Source organism: Porites lutea, chromosome 9 (genome assembly GCF_958299795.1).
Source record: "Porites lutea chromosome 9, jaPorLute2.1, whole genome shotgun sequence".
In the NCBI taxonomy this organism is placed as follows: Eukaryota; Metazoa; Cnidaria; class Anthozoa; order Scleractinia; family Poritidae; genus Porites; species Porites lutea.
Genome location: NC_133209.1, coordinates 18,181,869 through 18,202,971, shown reverse-complemented (window position 1 = coordinate 18,202,971; position 21,103 = coordinate 18,181,869). Strand labels below are relative to the sequence as shown.

The 21,103-nt window shown below is 39.6% G+C and overlaps 2 protein-coding genes across 2 annotated transcripts in view; both read left to right on the top strand.

Moving 5' to 3' along the window:
- Positions 1–21,103, top strand: part of LOC140948989 (tolloid-like protein 2) — a 53,357-nt gene that overhangs the window by 2,364 nt on the left and 29,890 nt on the right. Inside the window, exons 2-3 of the mRNA XM_073398243.1 lie at positions 960–995; positions 2,593–2,943. Coding sequence (XP_073254344.1) covers positions 960–995; positions 2,593–2,943 — 387 coding nt within the window. The remainder of the gene's footprint in view (positions 1–959; positions 996–2,592; positions 2,944–21,103) is intronic.
- LOC140947992 (tolloid-like protein 2) lies at positions 3,778–19,991 on the top strand. Its single transcript, XM_073397222.1, has 6 exons — positions 3,778–3,832; positions 6,069–6,446; positions 9,725–10,468; positions 11,316–11,696; positions 13,393–13,764; positions 15,920–19,991. Exons 1-6 carry the CDS (start codon positions 3,778–3,780, stop codon positions 16,102–16,104), a joined length of 2,115 nt encoding a protein of 704 aa, XP_073253323.1. The 3' UTR covers positions 16,105–19,991.

The window sequence follows — 21,103 nt, the reverse complement described above, 5'->3', positions numbered from 1 at the left end:
GAAAAGAGTGAATACTGTCAGTGGTAACTCAAAACAATTTTAATACAATACATCAGTTGTTTGATCACACTGCTCACCTTTACTGTCATTTATGAACCTGATTCATGGATTGTACGATCAATTTTTTTTCGTTTTATCGCGGTGGTAAAATCGTAATACAGAACTGAAGGACCTGCAATTTTTTGTTCACAAGGACAAATGCTACACAACTTCGCCAGTGCATCTTGCAAGACGTTATTTTTCCAGTACATATCTTGTTGCAAGACTCATCATCATTTGGCCAGTCTAAATTAAGCTGAGTATCTTTGAGCTAATAGTCCAGAATACAGTGAAAGATCAGCAAACTTGCAACATTGTCAGCAGCTGTGTTATTCTTTCCCTGGGACACCCTCAGTATTGTGGGTTGTTTCTATGGAAATGAATGAAAAATAATCCTTTCTTGAACTTGGATCATTGCTTCTTTTCTTAACGAAAAATCCTTATGATCCAGATTTTTCATCTGATCTTGGATTTTAGTAAAGAAACGCACCCTTAGAATGTTTTGCTTAGTACAGCATCAATTGATCACAAAGGACTCAGGATTAAAATAATTATATTGGAATATTTCTAATGACCTTGAAATGATCATTATTTTGTCCAGATTATGCAATATCTTTTTTTCTTTTGGGATGACATATTTGAATAGCTTTAGCCGTCGCCTCAAGTCGCATACACCAGAAAGGGATGTCTGGATCAGGGACAGGGCTTGAAACTAATTTTTTGGATTACTAACCCCATTAAAACATTGTTTAAAAACTCATCGAACTGTAACCAGGTGAATGCCTTTTTTATTCTTCGGGGAAGAATGAAAAAAGATCAAAGTTATATGTTGAATAACCTTTTTTAGTGTGCTGGTTTGCTTAATGGAGCATTGGAGTAGAGTGTAAAACAAGTGTCTTTCTTTTGTCCTCTATTTTTAGGACTCTGTTTGCTGATCAAAGCATTGGCTGCCGAAGGTAAAATTTGTAACCTTACTGTTTTAAAACATGCTAAAATGTTTTTAATTTGTCCCTTTTAGATAGCTTCGGAGGTGCTTAAAGATCACTGGAAAATTCTTCAGACATTTTCAGCAACATTCAGAAGTCGTTGACAAAATTTTTGGAAATCTTAAGAAGTTGCTGGGATATTTTCAGAAATCCCAGTCATGACAAGACAAAAATATAGCATTTCTCATTACAGTCGAAGCCCCCATAAGCAAACACCTCAGGAAAGTGGTCATAACTAGATCTGGTCGCTTATGAGAATGACCCCTCAGAGAATGTGCAGTTTCATCAAAGTGTAGATTTATGTGAATGAGACTCTCAGAGTGGTGGCTTATAAGAGCTTAAAACAAAGGAAAAGTCCAGTTGGGTAATCTATACCTGCCAACTCTCATGCCTTAGGTGTGAGTCTCACGCCTGCGGGTTGAAAACTTCGATCTCACGCTGGCTCACGCTTGCGGGCCAATTTCTCACGCCTGATTGAAAAATGTGAGTTGTTGCCGTCTTACTTCAGAAGACTTTGGACGTCTTCGGAAAACTTCAGACTTCTTCGGAAGACTTCGGACTTCTTCAGGAATGCTCGGAAATGATCGTGTAGTCTTCAAAAATCCCAGCACTCCCAGGATAAAAATCTCACGCTTATATCTCAGAAAAAGTTGGCAGGTATAGTAATCCCAAAAGCGTTCACTGTCGCTTAGGGGAGCAGTTGCTTATGAGAGCAGTCCAATTGTGAGAGCTTTTCATCACAAAGTTTAAGTCACAGCTCAAATGGAGTTTCACAAAGGTGGCTGAAACTAGAGCTGGTCACTTATGAGTGTGGTCGCAAGGGGAGCTTTCCCTGTATAATTTGCAAATAAAATCAATCAATTTAATTAATTGCAATAGTTAGCAAGGTCATGGTTGGTCACCAAAAGGTTTACCAAAGTTTTGCTATTGATTGAAAAACATTTGGTAAACCCAGATGATGATACCAATGCTGACTCCCCAGTACATGATCCGATCCCAGCAAGGTTCAAATTCACTTCAACCAAACAGGTACTAATTTGCTTCCAATTTAAGGGCCAGCTTTCAAACCCCTCCTTCCCCAGTTTCACAATTCTCTTCTGCCCCCACCCCACTCTAACATTTTATTGGCTGGTTTCCTCTCCCCCCTCCCAACTTGCAAGTTTCTGCCATTCACATTCTCTTTATTTAAATTTATTTAACAAGGGTTGCATTTGCTAGTTTGGGTTGATAATTTCATGGCCCTTCAGTGTGCAAAGAAAGTAGTCTGGTTGCCTGGGGCCAGACTGGACTTTGTGCCTACATATTGGGCTAGTGAATTCTGTTCCTAACCTTTCTGATGGGCAAGTGAAGTTCTTTGGGGAATTCAAATTACAAAAAAAAATGGTAATCATTCCTGTTCATCAAAAAAATTTTAGGGCTATAGTTAAATGACTTTTGAGCTATAATTGTACATGATGCTAGCCACAGGCGAGTTGTAAAACTGACTTTCCTTGCACCCTGCTCTTTACACATGAGTGTTAGATAAAATTAATAGCATCACAATAATATTGTGTTGTTTATTGTTCAGATTGTTCTCATAATATAACCTTGGTAGCTCCAACATTACCTGCACGAGGCAACTTTACTATTCTAACAAATAGGACTTGTGGATGGTACATCGCAGCTCCTGAGAATCACATTGTGTTTCTGGACCTTGTGTCGGCAATCTCTTCACCACCCTCTTTAGGGGACAGTATTGAGTTTTATGATGTCAATGGTTCAAGTTTGACTCGTATTCCATTTCATATTCCCGATCGTGGCCTTGAGCGTTACCGGTATGGGCTCCTCTATTCTAAGTTTCAATCTATGTATGTTGCGTTCAAGAGTGGTGGCAACACAGATGATGAGTTATTTATTGAGTACTCATGTCTTCAGCCAGGTAAGATTACTGGTTGTAATAATTAATCAAAAAATATTAATATCATTGTTAAAATAAACATAATAAATTTTTCGTTTCCACATCAGAGAGAAAATTCTGAGCTTTCATTTCTGCAAGAGCCTTAGTGGATTGAGTAGCTCGTGACCTAATCACTTCTGATCACTAGCTTTACAAGTGTTTCCGTTTGAGTTGCTGCATGAAAACATGGGGGTAGGGGGAGTGGAAGAGGAGTCGGAGAAGGTTATTTTTTACTCTTTTGCTCTCGTTCCAGGTTAAGTGCATTAACTCGCGCAGAAACACCTGCTTCACTGCAGCGTGTAAAGAAAATCGTGTCCAATAGCCTGGGGCTAGTGGATTTTGCTATCAAGACTGTGATTTTTGTTCTTAACTTGCCCAACGGGCAAGTGCTGTTTTTGGGGAAAATTCAAATTACAGAAGGATTGTAATAATTCCTGCTAATCAAAAAGGGTTTTGGGTCTAGTTGAAATGACTTGTGGCCTAGCTAGTACATGCTAGCTAGAGCTTTCCTGAATGGCAGGCTATAAAACTGACTTTTTTTGCACCCTGCACAGGCTACCAGATCACTAAAACGTTGATGAGATTATATTAGCCATAAAAGTAAAGGAAGATAGCAAGAAGAAGGGTGCTTACCATTTACACAAACCACCCAGGTGGAGATTCTGTGCATTATAAACATAAAACTATAGAATTTGACTGGGTGGGAAGACGAACTGCTTCAAACTATATCCAAATCAGTTGAGCAGACTACAAGGAGTAGAAAGTTACTTCATCGCAAACCACAGCCCATATTTTCGGAAGCTTCCCAGGAACGGAATGGCACGAACCATTTGTCTTTCCAACTGGAATCTCCAGTTCTTCCAAGTAAATGGTAAGCACCCTAGGGCTCTTTTATGTAGTAAGCATTATGACAAAGTGGTTCAAACACGACATTGGGGTCTGGTTTCAAGCATTGCAATTGCTTTGCTCCCTTTAGGACATGAAAAAAAGTCCTGGTCCCAGTTGTCTGAAGGCCAATTAGCTCTAACCCAGGGTTGAATTTTAATCCGGGCTTCTTTTTCTTTTGTTTAAAAGCATTTTCTCAGATAATTTTCCCTATTCTTTTTATAGCATCCAATCACCAAATTGCAGACGAAAAGAATTAAACTGAGTTTGCTTTTTAAGCTTTTATATCTGAATTCAAATTTCACACTAACCCTGGGTTATCTTAACTCGCTTTGAACAACTCAGCCCTGTCTGTTAGTCGGGCAGGACAAGTAGATATTCTTGTTGAGCAAGAGACGTTTAACCCTTTAAGCCCTAAGAGTGATCAGTGTCAAATTTCTCTTTGTAATATCACTGCTTTATTAAACAGAGTGGTCATGAGAATTAAGGACATGATCACACAAGATGAATCTAATTAATTGATACCTCAACAAATTCTCCCCACTACTTCTATTGAAAACGTATAAGGATAACAAATGAGAATTTGAATTTTGATGTTAGGTTTTAAAGGGTTAAAGCCTTACATGTACTTACCTGATGGGAAAGGGTCCAGCAAGTCATCCACTAACAAAATCGTTAACCCTTCAATCCCCAATATCCACATATAATTTCTCCATAATGATCTTCATACATTTGTTCAAAGAATTAGTTGAGAGACTTTGATGACAGATCAAAGCATTTTCTCTTTAGAGATCATTTTATTAACTCTCATAACAATTTCTCTTAATGGCAACATATGGACATTGTTAGGAGAAAATTCATGTTGGTCACTATTAGGACTTAAAGGGTTCATATAACCAAGACGAGTAAGAAGTGGTGCCTGGCAGGCAAAATGTGAGAGCCCCTTGCCCAAAGGACATATTCTCAAGTTTTTCCTAAATCCTGCCCTTACTCTATTGACCTTCTCTTTGGTCAGGTGTTACCAATTTATTGGTAACAAATTGAATAAAACACTGCTTTGCAGTGCGCCGTTATACTCAGCTTAGTGGGCAAGAGATCTGGGTTCGATTACATTCAGTGACAACACGAAAGTAACTTACTAATGTTATGCAATAAATTGTCTGCCAAAAAGTAGATGTGTCGGGACCTCTTCTCTTAATCGACCACCTCGCCAGTCTCCCTTGCAACCGTTTTTAGTGAACTTACGCAACAGGACAGGAGAGGAAAAAAGACGGCAAATCTTGTGTGACAAGCGTGACAGTAATTTTGTTTGAAACAACTTTTCGTCAAACTTCCCTTTCCTTTGCACAGATTTTTTTGTTAAGAAAACATTGGTGTTAAGGTGGTGGTGAACGATAACTCGCGTGACGCGCGTGTTTTGAATTAGACAAACAAACATGGCAGCGTAAAAAGCAATGGAACACAGAAGACGATTTCTCGAAATCTACTTATTAAGATTTTGTGATATTTGGCAGAATTTTTACTTTTATCGTATTTTAAATAATGAGAACTTTAAAATGGAAGTTGAACAGACGAATTTTGTGACACATTTAATAATTACAGTACAATCATATTATTGATTATGTAAAAACACGTCAAATAAGTTTCAAATGGTAATGATTAATTATAGTAAGCTGGTGTGTGCAAGTTTATAGGAAAATCTAATGAGCGAATTTTATGTAAACTGAGCAAAAGTGAAATTTTTAGGTTGTATTCAGTCGTTCATGTTGCCGTGGAAACTACGAAAACGTCACATATTACCGGTCAATCAAAATCTTTCATCAGTATATTTTCAGTTGCCAAGTTTCAGCTTGTCAGCTGCAACCTTTCTCTTGCCATGATTTGGCAATTGACATAAACTCACTATCCGCCAAAACTGTGTTCAGCCACCTTAAGTGAAGATCACGACAAAACACGCAACAACCTCGTTCCCAGGTTCTCTCTCTTATCTCTCGCTCCCTAGGGACGGGTAGGAGAGAAGCCTGGGAACGAGGTTGAGCACGCAATAAATAGCCCGGTCACGCTTATCACAAACAAGTGTTTTGCCCTCCTCTTCTTCCTGCCGTCCTGTGGCGTAAACTCACTTTTGTCTCGTCACCGCAATTCTCCAAGAGCCCTAAAGCGATCACTAAACTATTTTGGGTGGTCGCTTACGGGAGATTCTACTGTTTATCTTTTCGCAGTTCGCTCTTGTTCCTCTAGAAACTCTTATGAAGAAAACATGGGTATTTTACTCAAAGATTCCTCTGGTACCATCACTACCCCAGGATTTCCACAGGGCTATAACTATAGCCTGATCGGTGAATGTTCATGGAAGATTCTTGCACCTGCGGGAAATGTGGTACGAGTTGATTTTATCTCCTTTAGCTTGGCCGACAGTGATTATGTTACAATTGCGGATGCTCTACCTGGGTGGAATTTAGATCAGTCGATCAGACGTTCAGGTCAAAAAGCTTCGTTTACAGTTTTCTCCATGGGTAACGAACTGAGCATCAATGTCTTTAGTCTTTATGGTACAAGTGGCCCAGGATTTGTTGCAAATTTTACATCAGTTCCTACAGGTAAGAACCCTACTCAATCAAAGGACCATTGTCAAGGGTACAGTATTAGTGAAAACTATGTAGAAACTGACATATTTGCACGTTTGTCAGTGGATAGCTACATGTATTATCTGTATGATCAAACAAATGGTTTCAGGTCGTTTCGCCCCAAGGTTGATTCGCCCGATAGCAGTTTGCCCAGAGAAAGTCGATTCACCCGATGTGTATTTGTCGTTCGTTAAGGCTGAAAAAAGGAACATTCGTGGAAAGACAGTGACTGCACATGTGGAATCCACGGTTAACTAAAATAACATATCGGAGAACCATCATGTTGTAGAGTGTTGTATGTCGTCGTGCGAATCGACTTAAGTCCTGGCAAACGCCATCGGGCAAATCGACTTTCGGGCGCTTAAAGACCGCAATTCAAGCAAATAACGCAAAAATTATGTTCATTAAAAAGTAAAGCATGAGCTGTTTATAATCGCGAAAGAGCTGTTTATAATCGCATATCTCAATTCTTAGTCGATAATGACATATTATTGAAACATCAATTCTGTTTTCGTCCTGGCTACTCTACTTCCCCCGCTTTGATTAATGTTGTGAACAAAGTTGCTAACGCCGTTGACTGCCAAAAATATTCAGCCGGAATATTTCTTGACTTATCGAAAGCCTTTGATACCCTGGATCATGAAATACTACTATCAAAATTGGAAGCATGTGGCATCACTCGGACAGCCCATCAATGCCGGGATAACTGACTATTTTCGTAATAGAATGCAATATGTCTAAATTGACGATTCTAAATCCGATGCTTTAAGAGAAATTTGTGGCGTACCGCAAGGCTCTATACTAGGCCCCCTCTATTTATTATTTATATCAATGATCTCCCAGCCTGCTCTAGCTCTAATGAACTCGAATTTATATTATTTGCTTATGACAACAGTATATTTTTTTGAAAATAGTGATCTGGATATACTTACCTCCCATCTTAACGACCAACCCCACAATGTTTCAACTTGGCTAAAAGCCAATAAGTTATCAATCAAAGTTAAGAAAACAAAACTAATGATTTTCAGACCAAGGCAAAAAACGTTACCTATCACAAGACAGGTGTTAATTATTATAGAAATAATGTACTTGAACAAGTACATAATATTAAGTTCCTCGGAGTTTATATTGATCAGCACCTTACGCGGAAAACTCATGTTAATTTTATTGCGGCTAAGATTTCTAAATCTGTCGGGTTACTTTATAAAGCTAAACACTATTTGCACTCAAAATCTTTTCTTACACTATACTATGCGCTTATTTATCCATATCTTACCTACTGCAATTTAATTTGGGCCTCTTCTTATGTCACCAACCTGCAACGAATTTACCTACTCCAGAAAAGAGCAGTCCGGGCGATCTCTAAGGCTGACTACAAGGCTTCAAGTAAACCTCGTTTTGCGAATTTGAAAATTCTTGATGTTTTTAGTATCTACTCGCTCCAAGTAAGTTCTTTCATGTACCTATATCATCGTGACGCTTTACCTATTGCTTTTACCCAAATCTTTCAAACTGGAAATCAGATTCATCAATATTCAACAAGATACTCTGACTTTTACCGACCCCACACCTGTAGAACAAATATTAAAAAAAAATCCGATCCTGTTTCAAGGTCCTAGAATATGGAATTCATTACCGAACAACATCAAAAACGCCCCGACTTTTAATATATTCAAGCGTGTGATCAAACCATTTTTAAGGGTCAGACAAGATACGACCTAAATATCTTAACACCTTATTTTTCTCCAAACACACTTATATACTTAAAATACACGTCTTTTTTCTTTATTTTTAAACGCCGCCTAGTATTTAAATTGCCTGTGGGGGAAATCTCTATTCCTCATAAGCTCGGCTTCTCGGAGATTTCCCTGCCACAGTCACCCGTTCAAGTTGTATGCTCATTTATTATCGTTTTATTCTACTTGTAATTTATTCTGTGTGGCAAAATAGTAGAATAAAAATAAATAAAGTGATTATAAGCAATCTCTTTCCTAACGTTTCGAGCTTAGAAATTCACCAGTGGAATTACAAGTACGTTAGAACCGAGTTTGTATATGCTACAGGTATTACAGGTATTATCTTCAAGGGTGTAAGCATTGATGAGCAGCAGTAAGTTTGATTACATACCGTATTTACTCGAATAATAGCCCTGGTGCTTATTTAAATTTTCTGCTAAAAGCGGGGGGGGGGGAGGGGGATGGGGGTGGGGAGGGAGGGACAGAGAGGACAATGGATACTCGTGAATTAATTTGTGTGTTTCTGGAAAGGGATGCTCTCTTTATGCAAGAGAGCGTGAAGCTTTACCCATTCGGTACTAAGGGGAGAATGGCATTGCTGGGATCACTTTAAGGGTGAGCCGGGATGCAAGGTTTTATTGAATTTTTCTCCAAACTAAGGGTGCGTTTCTTTGGGAGATCTATCTCAAAATCCGGATTCTTCAATCCAGGAACGGATTGCTTTTCTTTTCTAAAATTAAGGTCTAAATAATCAGTGTTCCGAGCGGATTCAAGTTTAAACTAGATTTTTGCGATTCGTGATCTGTGCGTGATATTCGGCGCGGATCCCAAAGATGAACACCTAGTAAACTTTTGCAATGCAAAGACTGATGCTGGACTTCAGGGTTCTCATTAAGTGCTTGCAGCCGGTTAAAAAACCGGCTACTGGGAGGTTTGAGCCGTCTACTTTTTGGGAAAAAAAAAGGGTTAAGTGAGAGTGAAAGCCTGAAATTGCCACTGATGTCCAGAAATGCACGCAATGGCAAAACTGATGGCAAAAGATGACCAGAGGGCTGGCGATTCAAGTTACCAAGCCACCTGCTTTTACATCATAGCTGTCTACTTTAACACTTAATGAGAACCCTGGGACTTTTGATTTCTTTCGAATGCGAAAAACAGATCCGAGGAAAATTTGATGAAAATTTTAATCCTGTATTGGATTCTTGAAATATGTACTCAATGAACATCATTGTGAGAATCACTGCTGCATTGTGGGGCAGGTGTAGACAATAATTGTTTCTGATACATCTAGCTCCCGCTTGGCATGGCGGCATTTTACCGGCTTTCTGAGCTAACTAGGCGAAAGTCTAGTTCTTCTTTCTGTTTCTCTTTGTCAGACAATGCTACACTCTCTCAAAAGCTTAGAGTTGCTTGACACAGAGTGGGCATGAGCTGGAACAACCAGAAATTGCTAACTAAAGTTAATGAAACTTGCTTTATAAATTGCAAAAACATGTTTGGATTTTTTATGTACAGTTATATCAGGAACTTGCGACCCAAAACAAGACAGCATTGTTCAAGTGGATGGTGACGGACTGACTTTCTCGACCCCTGGCTTCCCCTCATTTCCAGGAAAGGGTACCTGCACTTGGAATATCACAGTACCAATCGGGCAGTTTATCAAGTTAACATTTTGGAAAAATTATGGAGAATGTAAAGAGAATTATGTAAACGTTTTCGATGCGACAAATTCTACTCGCATATCACTTGGAAAATTCTGCAACAAATACTTCGAGGAAGTTGTGTTCTCCAAGGGGGACAGTTTGCTTGTTGAGTATAATTCTCGGCGCAAGGCCTATTACAATGGATTCTTAGCTACGTATGAAACTATCAAGGAGCGACCTGCAGACTATTCTTGTTTAGGAGAAAAACGTTTTCTGGAAGACGATCAGGGAGAATTTGCCAGCTTTTCATATCCTCTCCATTACCCTAATAACGCCAAGTGTTCCTGGTATATTAATCGCCCGGTTGGATTTATCATTCAGTTAACATTTCATTCATTTAATCTACAACAATCCAAAAACTGTGAAGGCGACTATGTAGAAATTAGGCAGAGCAAAGACAAATATGAATGGCGTTCGGAGTTAATTGGCAGATTCTGTGGTTCTTCCCTTCCTCCAGTTATTGTGTCCAATCAATCAAATGTGTTCGTAAAATTTGTTGCTGACATGTCTAAAATGTATCCAGGATTCCATGCAAGCTACAAGGTCCTCGCTAACCGTAAGTATTACTCACATCTATCCTCTCATTGGTTAAGAGCCTACAGTAAATTTTGGAAATATGCACAACCTACTGATTAGTTGATTATCTGCTAGAAGATAACTGACTAATCTGTAGGTTGCACTCGCAATGCATAATTTCCAAGTGCAATGTCAAATCGGTCCCGTGCGACGGTGTATTTGTCGTTATTTATTTGCAAACAATGTATAATAAAACAATTATTGGATTCAGTTTTTGTAATATCCGGAATAATCAAGGTCTCGGTAATGTTATCAGCCTGGCCTTCGGCTCGGCTGATAAAACCTATGTTGACCTTGATTATTCCGGATATCACAAAAACCTCATCCAATAATTGTTTAGTATTACGCTGTAGAAAGAACTAAATAAGATAAAATAAAATATACGACTAAAAGTAATAACCTCTAACACATCATGCTTTAAGACTACAGTATTGTCTAAAGGAGTATTGGTCGACGGGATCTAATGCTTACTGCTAAGAGTTTACAGCTGACCGTAAGTAGATGGATACCGTGAGAGACCACAAAAAATAATATCAACACTGCCGGATAATGTTACACTATTCGTATGAAAGGTCGTGAACACAAACAACGTTTCGCGTGCTTTGTTAGCCAGTTTTGCCGCGAACGAAATTTGTCATTGAAAAATTGCGCAAATTTGCGTCTGTACACGAAAAAACGAGCAACTGAAAATTGTCGCGTTAAACCGCTTATATGTGTAGACGCAGCATGTGAACAATCGCCCCAACCCCTCAGAAAAATCGGAGTATGAATGTATAAGAGCTAGTGTGAACAGAGCCTAATGAATTCTACTGTCATTCAATTTTCAGCGGCCATGGGAGCGTGCAAAAATCCAGGTCAAAACAACATCATACCCCTGACGAGTTCATCAGGAAGCCTCTTCTCGCCGCTCTACCCGGAGGACTACCCGACTAAGATCATGTGTACTTGGGTGATAACAGTACCCGAGGGATACCTTGTGAGATTGAGAATCAAGGCATTTCGCCTGGGTTACAGTTGTGGCAGTTCTTCTCTTAAGATCTTTGATGGTAAAAGTTCATCAAGCAACTTATTGAAGAAGTTTTGTGGGAAAGACTACAACTTAAATGTTTTCTCCAGTGGCCGTCACCTTTTGGTTCAATATGATTCACGCCAGGAGTATTTGGTTGGCGACGTTTTTTTCGATGCTGTGTTTGAGGCTGTTGATCGTGGTAAGGTTTCAAGAGTGTTATAGAATGCTAGCGGTTACTCAGGTTTGTTGCGCGGGCAAGTGAATCAAGCGAGTAAACGTCGTAAAAAAAGGGGGAAAAAGAAAAGAAAAGAAAAGAATTCCAACCAACCTTTCCCTTACTCAGCTTTCCTTTCGGTTCGTTCAGTTTCTCTCGCCATTCATTTGGCATTCTCAAACTCATTAAATATTCATGCAGTCAAAAGCCAATAAATGACGACCATTTGGGTTAGGTGAATGAATCTTGATACCTAATGAAACACCAGATAAAACACCACCACCTTTCCATCCGAAAATTTTTTTTAATCCGAGGTCAAACATCTGCATTTGCATTTGCATGTCAAAAACTCGGGCGTCGTGCTTCATCAGCGGTGATGAAGCACTTGTCCTAGTTTTAATACATATTACTTCACGACTGCCTGAAAAGGGACTGCTAGCAGTCTAAGGCTGGCTGTAAGCTTCTGTTATGTAGATAGGTCTTGGTCCCTATAATTAACTTAAAACTTGGAAAAGAACGTAACTGAGCAAACAGGATTATTTCCCTAAAGCCATGAGCTCGGCAAAATCTGATCTCCTCTTAGTTTGACCCTAGGTGGATAAAAGCGGTCACTGATTCGAAGACCGTTTTTGGCCAAAACGGTCATAGGTTTGACCCACATTTGTTTCGAACGATTAAAGTTGTGGCTTGGCACCTATTGGGGCCAAAACACTCACGGTTTTCGCCCGTTCCATTTTGATGCGCCAAGCCTACTTCCCTGCATGATATTGAGAAACTTAAAGCAACGATGACTGCGACGGCAACGAGAACGGCAAAAATGTAATAGGTTATATTTGCAAAACAACAACTTTGCGTGTTGCATGTGCTTCACACTTTTTTTGTACATTTCTTAGCCTAATTTCACGTTTTGTCGAGGACGGGAACACAAGACAACAACTTTCTTTTTCTTTTGTTGAACTTTGATACAGTCCTCTAGAATTCAACTCCAAAACACTTGGCCAACTTTTGGAGAATTAAACGAGATGCTTGGAATAAGCGCGATAAAGTTTGAGGCAGCGCGAATTCACTTTTTAAGTGACGTTTTCGTAGTCGTCGCCGTCGTTGTTGTTAAAGTTTCCTCTTCTTGACTTGAACACATACCTTCTTATATTGTACATCTGAATCCACGAGTGGGCAAGGTGAAGTGAATCCTTCGTTTTGATTGACTTACCGAGCGGGCAAGCTCGGCTCATCCTGCCCGCTTGGGATTTCCCACGTTGGTTCCTCAATAAAAAATTCTTTATTTACCAGGCATGTTCTACCCTGGGTACCAGAGGTTTCCTGCTTGTGTGAGGGGAAATGCTTTGGTGTCTGCGCGAGCGGAACCCATGAGCGGGAAGCCTGGGTCATTCTGAAGACTTGACCAAACCCCTTAAATCGTGCAGAAAAAGTCTCTGAAACCCAAGGTTAGCTAGTTCGTTCAAGGTTGCTGGTTATTGGCCTCGTTCTTCTTCATTGCCTTTTATTTACCTCGACTTCTCGGTGCGTAAAAACGCAAAAACGAACTTGGCCAATATCCAGTCATCTGGGTCAATAACGAATGTTCGTTGGGAAGGAACGCGACACGAAGCCCTAGGAACGTCTGTGTGGGAGCTTACAAAGTAACTGATCATTTGATACCATTTTATTTTTTAATTTTTAGTACCAGCTTCTATTTCCTGTACTGAACGCTTCGACATTACCAGGTTAGAGACGAAAACTGGGGAACTTGCAAGCTACAACTATCCTCTACCTTACGATGACGATGTCAAGTGCATCTGGCTCATCATTGTGGATTCTAATTACGAAATAACACTATCCTTTGATTACTTCAATCTGTCTCGATCCAGTGACTGTTCTGATGATTATGTAGAAGTCCGTGATGGCCAGTTTGATTCGAGTGAACTAGTTGGAAAGTTTTGTGGAGCATATATACCTGAATCGATAACATCAGATTCCTGGGATATGCGTTTGACATTCAAATCCAGTGGAAAGACAAAGTATTCTGGATTTAAAGCCAGCTACAAGACGAAAAGTAAGTTTGTAATGGTACTTTTCTATTGAACAGCAACCTACCCGACGGGTGTGTACACGAATGGGACAAAATTCTAAATTGTAATTTGTTTACCCACGGCACACTTAGGAGTTCATGGGAACTCGTTGAAACGTGTCCGCGAGTTCTAGATCGAATTGGAATTGGAATTTGTAAGTGTTGGTTTTTAAGGAGAGGGGAAAACCGGAGTACCAGGAGAAAAACCTCTCGGCGCAAGGGAGAGAACCAACAACAAACTCAACCCACATATGGCGTCGACGCCGGGATTTGAACCCGGGCCACATTGGTGGGAGGCGAGTGCTCTCACCACTACGCCACCTTTGCTCCCTTACATAGTATACAGGGAACACCCTCGGGACTGGGGCAAGTGTCCCCTCATTTGAGGTGTCCCCCTGAGTAGAGGTTGGTTTGTGTTTGTTAATAATTAATCAGACAAAGAAAATATGCTGCATTCATTATTTAAAGCAGCAAGATAATAAGTGAAAATCACGATTAACCTCTCCATGCAATATGGTGTGTTGAGTTCCCACAAGTGCACTACACAAATTTGAGTGTGATAGCTCATGCTGTGAAAGCTGTCATCATAATTGTGATAAGTGTGCAAGTAAACTTATCTACCCACTTTGTGTTCAGTTACGTTTGGAGAGCAAAAGTGTCCCCTGAATGGTAGAGTTCCCACTCGTGTAAAAAGTTAGAGGTCCCAGGAAATTGAAGGTCCTTTTTGCTTTAAAGGGTCCCAAGACTTACGTTGTGTGTATGTGATTACAAGAGTTGGAGGGCCTAATTCGCGGTCTACAATTTCTTCCTTTGCCACAAACAGAGCCGTTCTTACTAAAGGCGTTAAAAGCCTTACCTGATTTTTCTTCCACATGAACTTTTCGTCAGATCTTCTTTGTTGATTTGCACAGTTGTGGTATGTTCATTTCCCAATTGATGGCGATCTAAGACTGATCGCTGAAAATTAGTTGCACCATGTGCAAAGGATTGAGATGGTTTTCCCAAACATCCGTTTGCATCTACACATGTCTTGCATTTCATGTGGTCATCGGTGGAAATATGCATTAACCATGAAAATTCTTCAAGCCATTTGGACTTAAAGACACCCTTTTAGGGTCAGGAAAACTGCTGAGGATCTACGTCGGTTTCTTTTTCTCTGCGCGATAGAGGACGTTTGTGTTGGTTCCTCCTCGCGAGCTGAAAAACGTTAAATAGTGTTCGGGGGACATATTCCCCAATTAGACAAAATGGCGAGTTCATGAAACACGTGGGGATTTCCAAGATTGTTGCAAAGATGTCCTTGTGTGTCTCTGAAACTCTTGCGCTCAAAGAAGCTTGCGTCCTTTTCGATTTTTGATTGTGAAATACGCACCCTACGCACACGTGTGCGTTAATGGGAACCCTGCTGAATGGAAGTTTAACCTGGGCTTTGAAACCCACAAAAGTGTCCCTTTCCCCTAAATAGAGGTGTCCTTTCAATAGAGGTAACAGATACAAAGATGATGTGAAAATTTTTCCGGGACCAAATTTTGTGTCCCTTGAATAGATGGTGTCCAAGTGGAGAGGTTCCACTGTAGTCGGGACAAGCAGAACCGGAAAAGAGAGCGTAAGAGAAAAAAATCCTTCGGGAACAGGAAGAGAAAGGGCCCCTCTCCCCAGTCCACGTCTGAGTTCCTCGCCTTTTTCTTTTACCTCGTTTAATTCCTCGTGCTTGATTTTCGTATCGTTCCTTCTGACTAGAACAGACAACAGGCTGTAGCAGGAGCCGATGTACAATTGGCTCTTGAGAGATGTCAGGCTGTTGTGAGAGGGCATCTACTGTTTGCAAAAGGCAAAGTAAAGTAGCAAGATTTGACCCGATTCTCCAGAATTTCCTTACTAACCCGCCATAGATTTCGACAGCACCCTGTTATGTCACAGAATAATCTTAGCAGCATCTCAACAAAATTTGCTAAAATTGTGTTTTTGGCGTAAGATAAGAGCTGGTAACAGATAATGTAAACTGTTGTGATAGCATCGCTCAATATAGCTTGATCTAACACCCGCTGAAATAGTGTGCACTTCAGATAGCGTAACGTGGCGTTGTTTATTTTCATCCGGCACTTTTTACTGAGGTACAGTTTTCTGTATTTCTGTTTAGTGTCCACAGGAGCCATTTTGAAAATTGTCGGATATTGTGTTGGTGGACTTGCTTTAACAATTGCTTTGATTGGAGGCTGTTTCAAGTGTTACCTTATACATAAAGCAAGTAAAGCTGTTTTGGAAGAACTGCGAGACGACGGAGATGAGGATTCCCCCCTACAAGAGCAAGCTACTAAACTCTAGGTTAGCTTACATTAACACTGGACCTCTCACATCTGATTGTTAAGATGATAATAAAATAGAGAGCTTTAGACTTGAGGACGAGGGCGACTACGGGTATAAGATTTAACTTAAATTTTTTTCGCGTATTGTCGAAAAATATTCAACCCGAGGAGCTTCATTGTACTTCTTTTCACCTGAAAAGTTAGTGCGGTTATTTTTATTTAAGAAGTTTTAGCCCCTTTGCGGTTCCAAGATGATTGAACTTTTAAAATTTGATAACTTGTTCCCCGCCACAACGACACTCTAACTAAAAGTCGTAGTAGAATGACGACGGCTATCACCTTTTCCTGCCAAAATTACGTCGGCTCACGCAACAGCACTAACTACTTAGTACTGACTGAGAAAATATCGTCCTCGTCCTCTTCCTCGTCTCAGAATCTAAAGCACTCTATTAATAAAAGTCCTTCGAGCCTTTCTGTACCAGTCATTATGAAATACGCGGTCAGTTGTTGCGAGATGTCAAACTGGGATTTTTTGCGAGAGGTTAGAGGAATCTGGGTCATTCAGAGATGCCTATTTCCATTTCGTTTTACGGTGACAGCCACCATCGGTAACCAAACATATAGTCCTGATGTAATATATTCCCTTGATTAAGTTACAATAAGGCAAATAATACATTTTTTAATATTCTTAGAAAGATCGACGTTGAAGCCCATGTTAAACTTGCGTTAACAGTTATGGAAAGGGCTTTTTCTTTCCGGACTCAAAATTTTCCACGTCTACACGTATCCGGATTCTTTCTTGGTACCCAGGACTCCTGGGAATATTGGCAACAGAACATGCTTCGTAAAGCGCGCAAAATTTACATCTTGCCCTGCCTTGAGAGAACCTGGCAACGAGGTTCCTGTCTTGAAAACATTATATACGGTAATAGTAATAATGATAATTAATATGATGATGATGATAATAATAATAACTAAGCCAATCTTTATTTAAGTATCAGAACAATAAGTAATATTTACAATTTTAAACTATATCGTATCGTTTACAAATTAAAAACTAAATATATGTCTACGATAGAAAACTATTTACAATTGTGAATAATTTAAAAGTGGGTAAAGGAAAATTAAGCATTACTAAGAAAAAACTATGAAAAACCAAGGCCTAAAATTATGAGTGCAGATGTAGACCAGCTACAGCGAAAGTGAAGTCTTCTGAGACCTCACGTGATTTGAATGGATATCTAGAACCTCTGACGCATCTGTGTACAGTTCTTAATATAGCAAATGAGAGCTGTATTCGAAGCCAGGAAATAACGCTGGCGTAGGGTTCATTGTTCTTAGTCGAAAGTTCTTGCGAGAGTTCTTAAAAAGTTTTGACAGTCGAGTCCCATGCCCCCGTTTGCACCAAACACCAGTGGTGTAAAAGTTCCCATCTCTACATCCATCACTCTCTGGTTGTATTTCCTCTTCTTCTCGTTTTCTTGCTCTTTGAAGATCGTAGCTGTGTACTTGCCCTGGTTGGACCGGGAGTTAACATGCGTTACACGTACGTCAAAGAATGCCGTTACTCATGGTGTCCAAAAACCTCCTGCTTTCATATCCAGCCTCGCTTCTCGACTTGTAACAGTGGACTGAAGGTTGAATACTTCATTGTCGAGTGGTTGCAGGAGTGGCTCTGTCTCCACATTTCTGCAGGCTTTACTCCTTTTAGCATTGATTTCACGCATCCTTTCCTCCATCAGCTCTCTTGCTGGAATGGTGGAGCCTTGAGTAACAATAGAATTGACGTGTGGTGCTGTTATATCAAGCGAGGCATTGAACTGCTCCAAACTTTCGCGCTTAAGTTCGGGAATCCCAATCCCGCCCTGCGCAGGTGATAGTCGACTGACAAATTCCTTAAGTTCTTCAGGAAGAGGCTCCGTTCGTCCGAATAATGAAGGAAGAAAGGAAGTGTGAAAGGAAGTGTGAATCACTTCTTCGATAAAAGGGTAAGGGGTTGGACCTCGGGGCGGAGTCTCCCCGTATAAAAGTACCCCTTCCGGGTGTAAGGAAGATTGTCAGAGGGCTATGTCATGCTATTTGCTGTCTTCTGAAAAAAAGGCCCCAAAACTTGTCTTTGCATCAGTTGAATTTCGAAAACATCAGTCCAGCTTAAGACTATTTAGGCATTGCAACCGTTATCTGTCGTCAACATCGACAGATATAACATCGTCTCTCCTGTCCATGTTATGTCAGATTAGTAGGGTGAGACACCTATTTATTTAACCTGTCTTGTCAACTATTTTGAATTCTCTTATTTTTAGTAAACGTTTTTACTGTCGCACTGTCTGGGCAGGCACCTCAAAGCAAACTCTACAGAAGTTACAATTAGTGGAAAAATCGCCGCCCGCGTATTAACAGATACTAAAAAGTTTGATCACATCTCGCCTGTACTTCGGGAATTAGGGTAACCCTCCATCAAAGAACAGCTATTAGTCCGTGATACTACCCAAGTATACAAAATTGTTAATGGCCTCGCTCCGTTGTACTTGAGTAGTAAACTCAGTAAGCGATCAGATACACATCACTACAACACGAGGAAAAGGGACAAGCTAAATCTCCCTCTATATGCAGAACAGTTTCCGCGCAACGGCCATTTTACTATCGCGCTGTAAGTGCCTGGAACTCTCTGACCGCAGACACTAGAAATAGCCCGTCACTATGTACCTTTAAGAGGAGCGTCAAACGCGAATTGCGGGTGCAGACCCCATGCGTTAAATAGTTAATATTTGATTTAGTTTAGATCTCCAAAGAGATAACGTAATTGTAAGCGCACAGTTTAGGCTTTTAGTTTTGTACCAAGATTGTAATCAATTTAAGCTTTTTCTTCTTATCCCCTTCTTTTTAGCATTTGTAAATTAACTTCAGAATTGCCCTTTGGTAGACTGCAAAACAGTCGGTTCTTTTTCTCAAAATCAGTAAAGAAATCGGTAAAGCGTGGCGTAATAGTCATACACGCGCGAGCCCGTAGGGCCTGTGAGTCTCGCTCAGTGTTTTCAACCTCGTTCCAGACCTTCTGTTTGACAGCTCGTGCGTTCTTGAACACGTATAAATTCGGACTGTTTTGCAGTCTACCCTTTGGGAGAGTTTATAAAAATTATTGTATTGTATTGTATCGTCTGTTGCAACGGGTTGGAAGGATGGAAGTGGATTGTAAACTAAAAAAGTTGGCCCAGCCTTTTAAAATTTTCATGTTTCATATCTCTAAAGAAGCATTTTGTATATAAGTAAAGGCACTAAGTAATAGTTGCAGTACAAAATTAACCTACAGTCCTGACATAGCCGTTTCAAGTACTCACCTTCCAGGGTAGCATGTTCTTTACTTTGTATCTTATCACCCTCATTACCAGTACATATTTCAGACTAAGGAAGTATGTTCACCAGGGGCTATTTATCCTGTCCCACATACAGTAAACTAATTATTTAATTGTTAATATCAGTGTCGGATCCAGGGAAGGGGCCCGTGGGTCCCGCCACCCCCCCCCCCCTTATTTTTAGCCAAAACTGAGGCCCGAAGAGCCGAAAAATGTTTTTGGAGACCGCCCCACCCCGCCTTATCTCAGGGTCTGGATGACCACCCCCAGATTAAGATTACTATGATCGTAGACGAAGTCAATGTGAGCAACAAAGGAAAATAAAAATATCGAATAATTATAATACAAGAGCTTAAGACCTCACTTGATCGGTTTACATGTTGCCCATGATGCTACCGACGAACAGCTTCAAACCAATACGTTTTTTTAAGATTACTTTTTTTAGTAAGGCACGTGTATTAAACAAAATGCCGGGCTTAGCTTTTTGTTGTAATAACTTGTTAACCCCTTTGGAAAAATTCCAAAGATGACGACTTGGTGAAATAAATATTCTTTTTAGTCATGAAGGTCTTTGTATTGATGTCGAACCTCAGTAAACACTATTGCTATGTTTCTTTTGACTAAAATTTCAATTTTAAGGCAAAATTTATGGGTTAATTCCTATGGAAAAACCATAAGACTGGCGACATTCTGAACGTGATATCTTTAAAGCCCGGGAGGCCTTTTTACCGATTTAGGACATCTATTTCTAAGTTTATTTTGATAAAAAAAAGAAAAGAAAGAAAGCATTTCAATTCTTTTAACAAGGGTTTACCCCTTAAAAATAATCCCTTCCACTTTATAAATTAATACCTTAATCATCTTGGAGGCCTTGCTAATGATGTAAAACATCAGCAAACATTCCTAGAATTAATTTGACCAAAAAAAAAAATACAAAACAAGAAAAAAAATTTCAATTTTCTCTTTTAGAAATATCCTACGCTAACCCCCTTTAAAAAATGCCAAAAATGGCGACTTTGAAAAAATCAATGTCTATGTAGCCTGGAAGGCTATTCTATCGATCTCGAACTTCAGTTAGCACTTTCTCTAGGTTTATATTAAAAAACAAAGAAGGAAAAAATTTCATGGGTTAAAATCATGGTTTAAGCCCTTTGGGAAAAAAAGCAAATATAGCTTTTTTAAAAAAAGTCGATATTTTTTATAGCCTGGAAAGCTTTTCTATCGATATTGAACATTAGCAACTGATACAGTCTTTATTTCTTCTATTTGTTATCATTTACTTATGCTATTTTATATTTCAAATTTGTTTCAATCATTACTTCAACGGTTTTTGTTTTCAACGTTCACTTTTTTTTCTCTCATTTAAATTTTCACGTTTTATTATAGTATCATATTGCACGCTATTCTTTAATTTTCAAATTGTAACGTCTCAGCTTAACCTCTTCATTATATCAGCAAACATTCCTAGAATTAATTTGACCAAAAAAAAATACAAAACAAGAAAAAGAATTTCAATTTTCTCTTTTAGAAATATCCTACGCTAACCCCCTTTAAAAAATGCCAAAAATGGCGACTTTGAAAAAATCAATGTCTATGTAGCCTGGAAGGCTATTCTATCGATCTCGAACATCAGTTAGCACTTTCTCTAGGTTTATATTAAAAAAC

What these genes read in the sequence shown, in the direction of transcription:
- LOC140947992 (XM_073397222.1), top strand. Translation starts at nt 3,778, where the DNA reads ATGGCACGAACCATTTGTCTTTCCAACTGGAATCTCCAGTTCTTCCAA. An exon ending in CCAGTTCTTCCAAGTAAATG is followed by an intron (nt 3,833 to 6,068) that starts GTAAGCACCCTA and finishes ATCTTTTCGCAG; the next exon opens with TTCGCTCTTGTTCCTCTAGA. An exon ending in AGCCAGCTACAAGACGAAAA is followed by an intron (nt 13,765 to 15,919) that starts GTAAGTTTGTAA and finishes ATTTCTGTTTAG; the next exon opens with TGTCCACAGGAGCCATTTTG.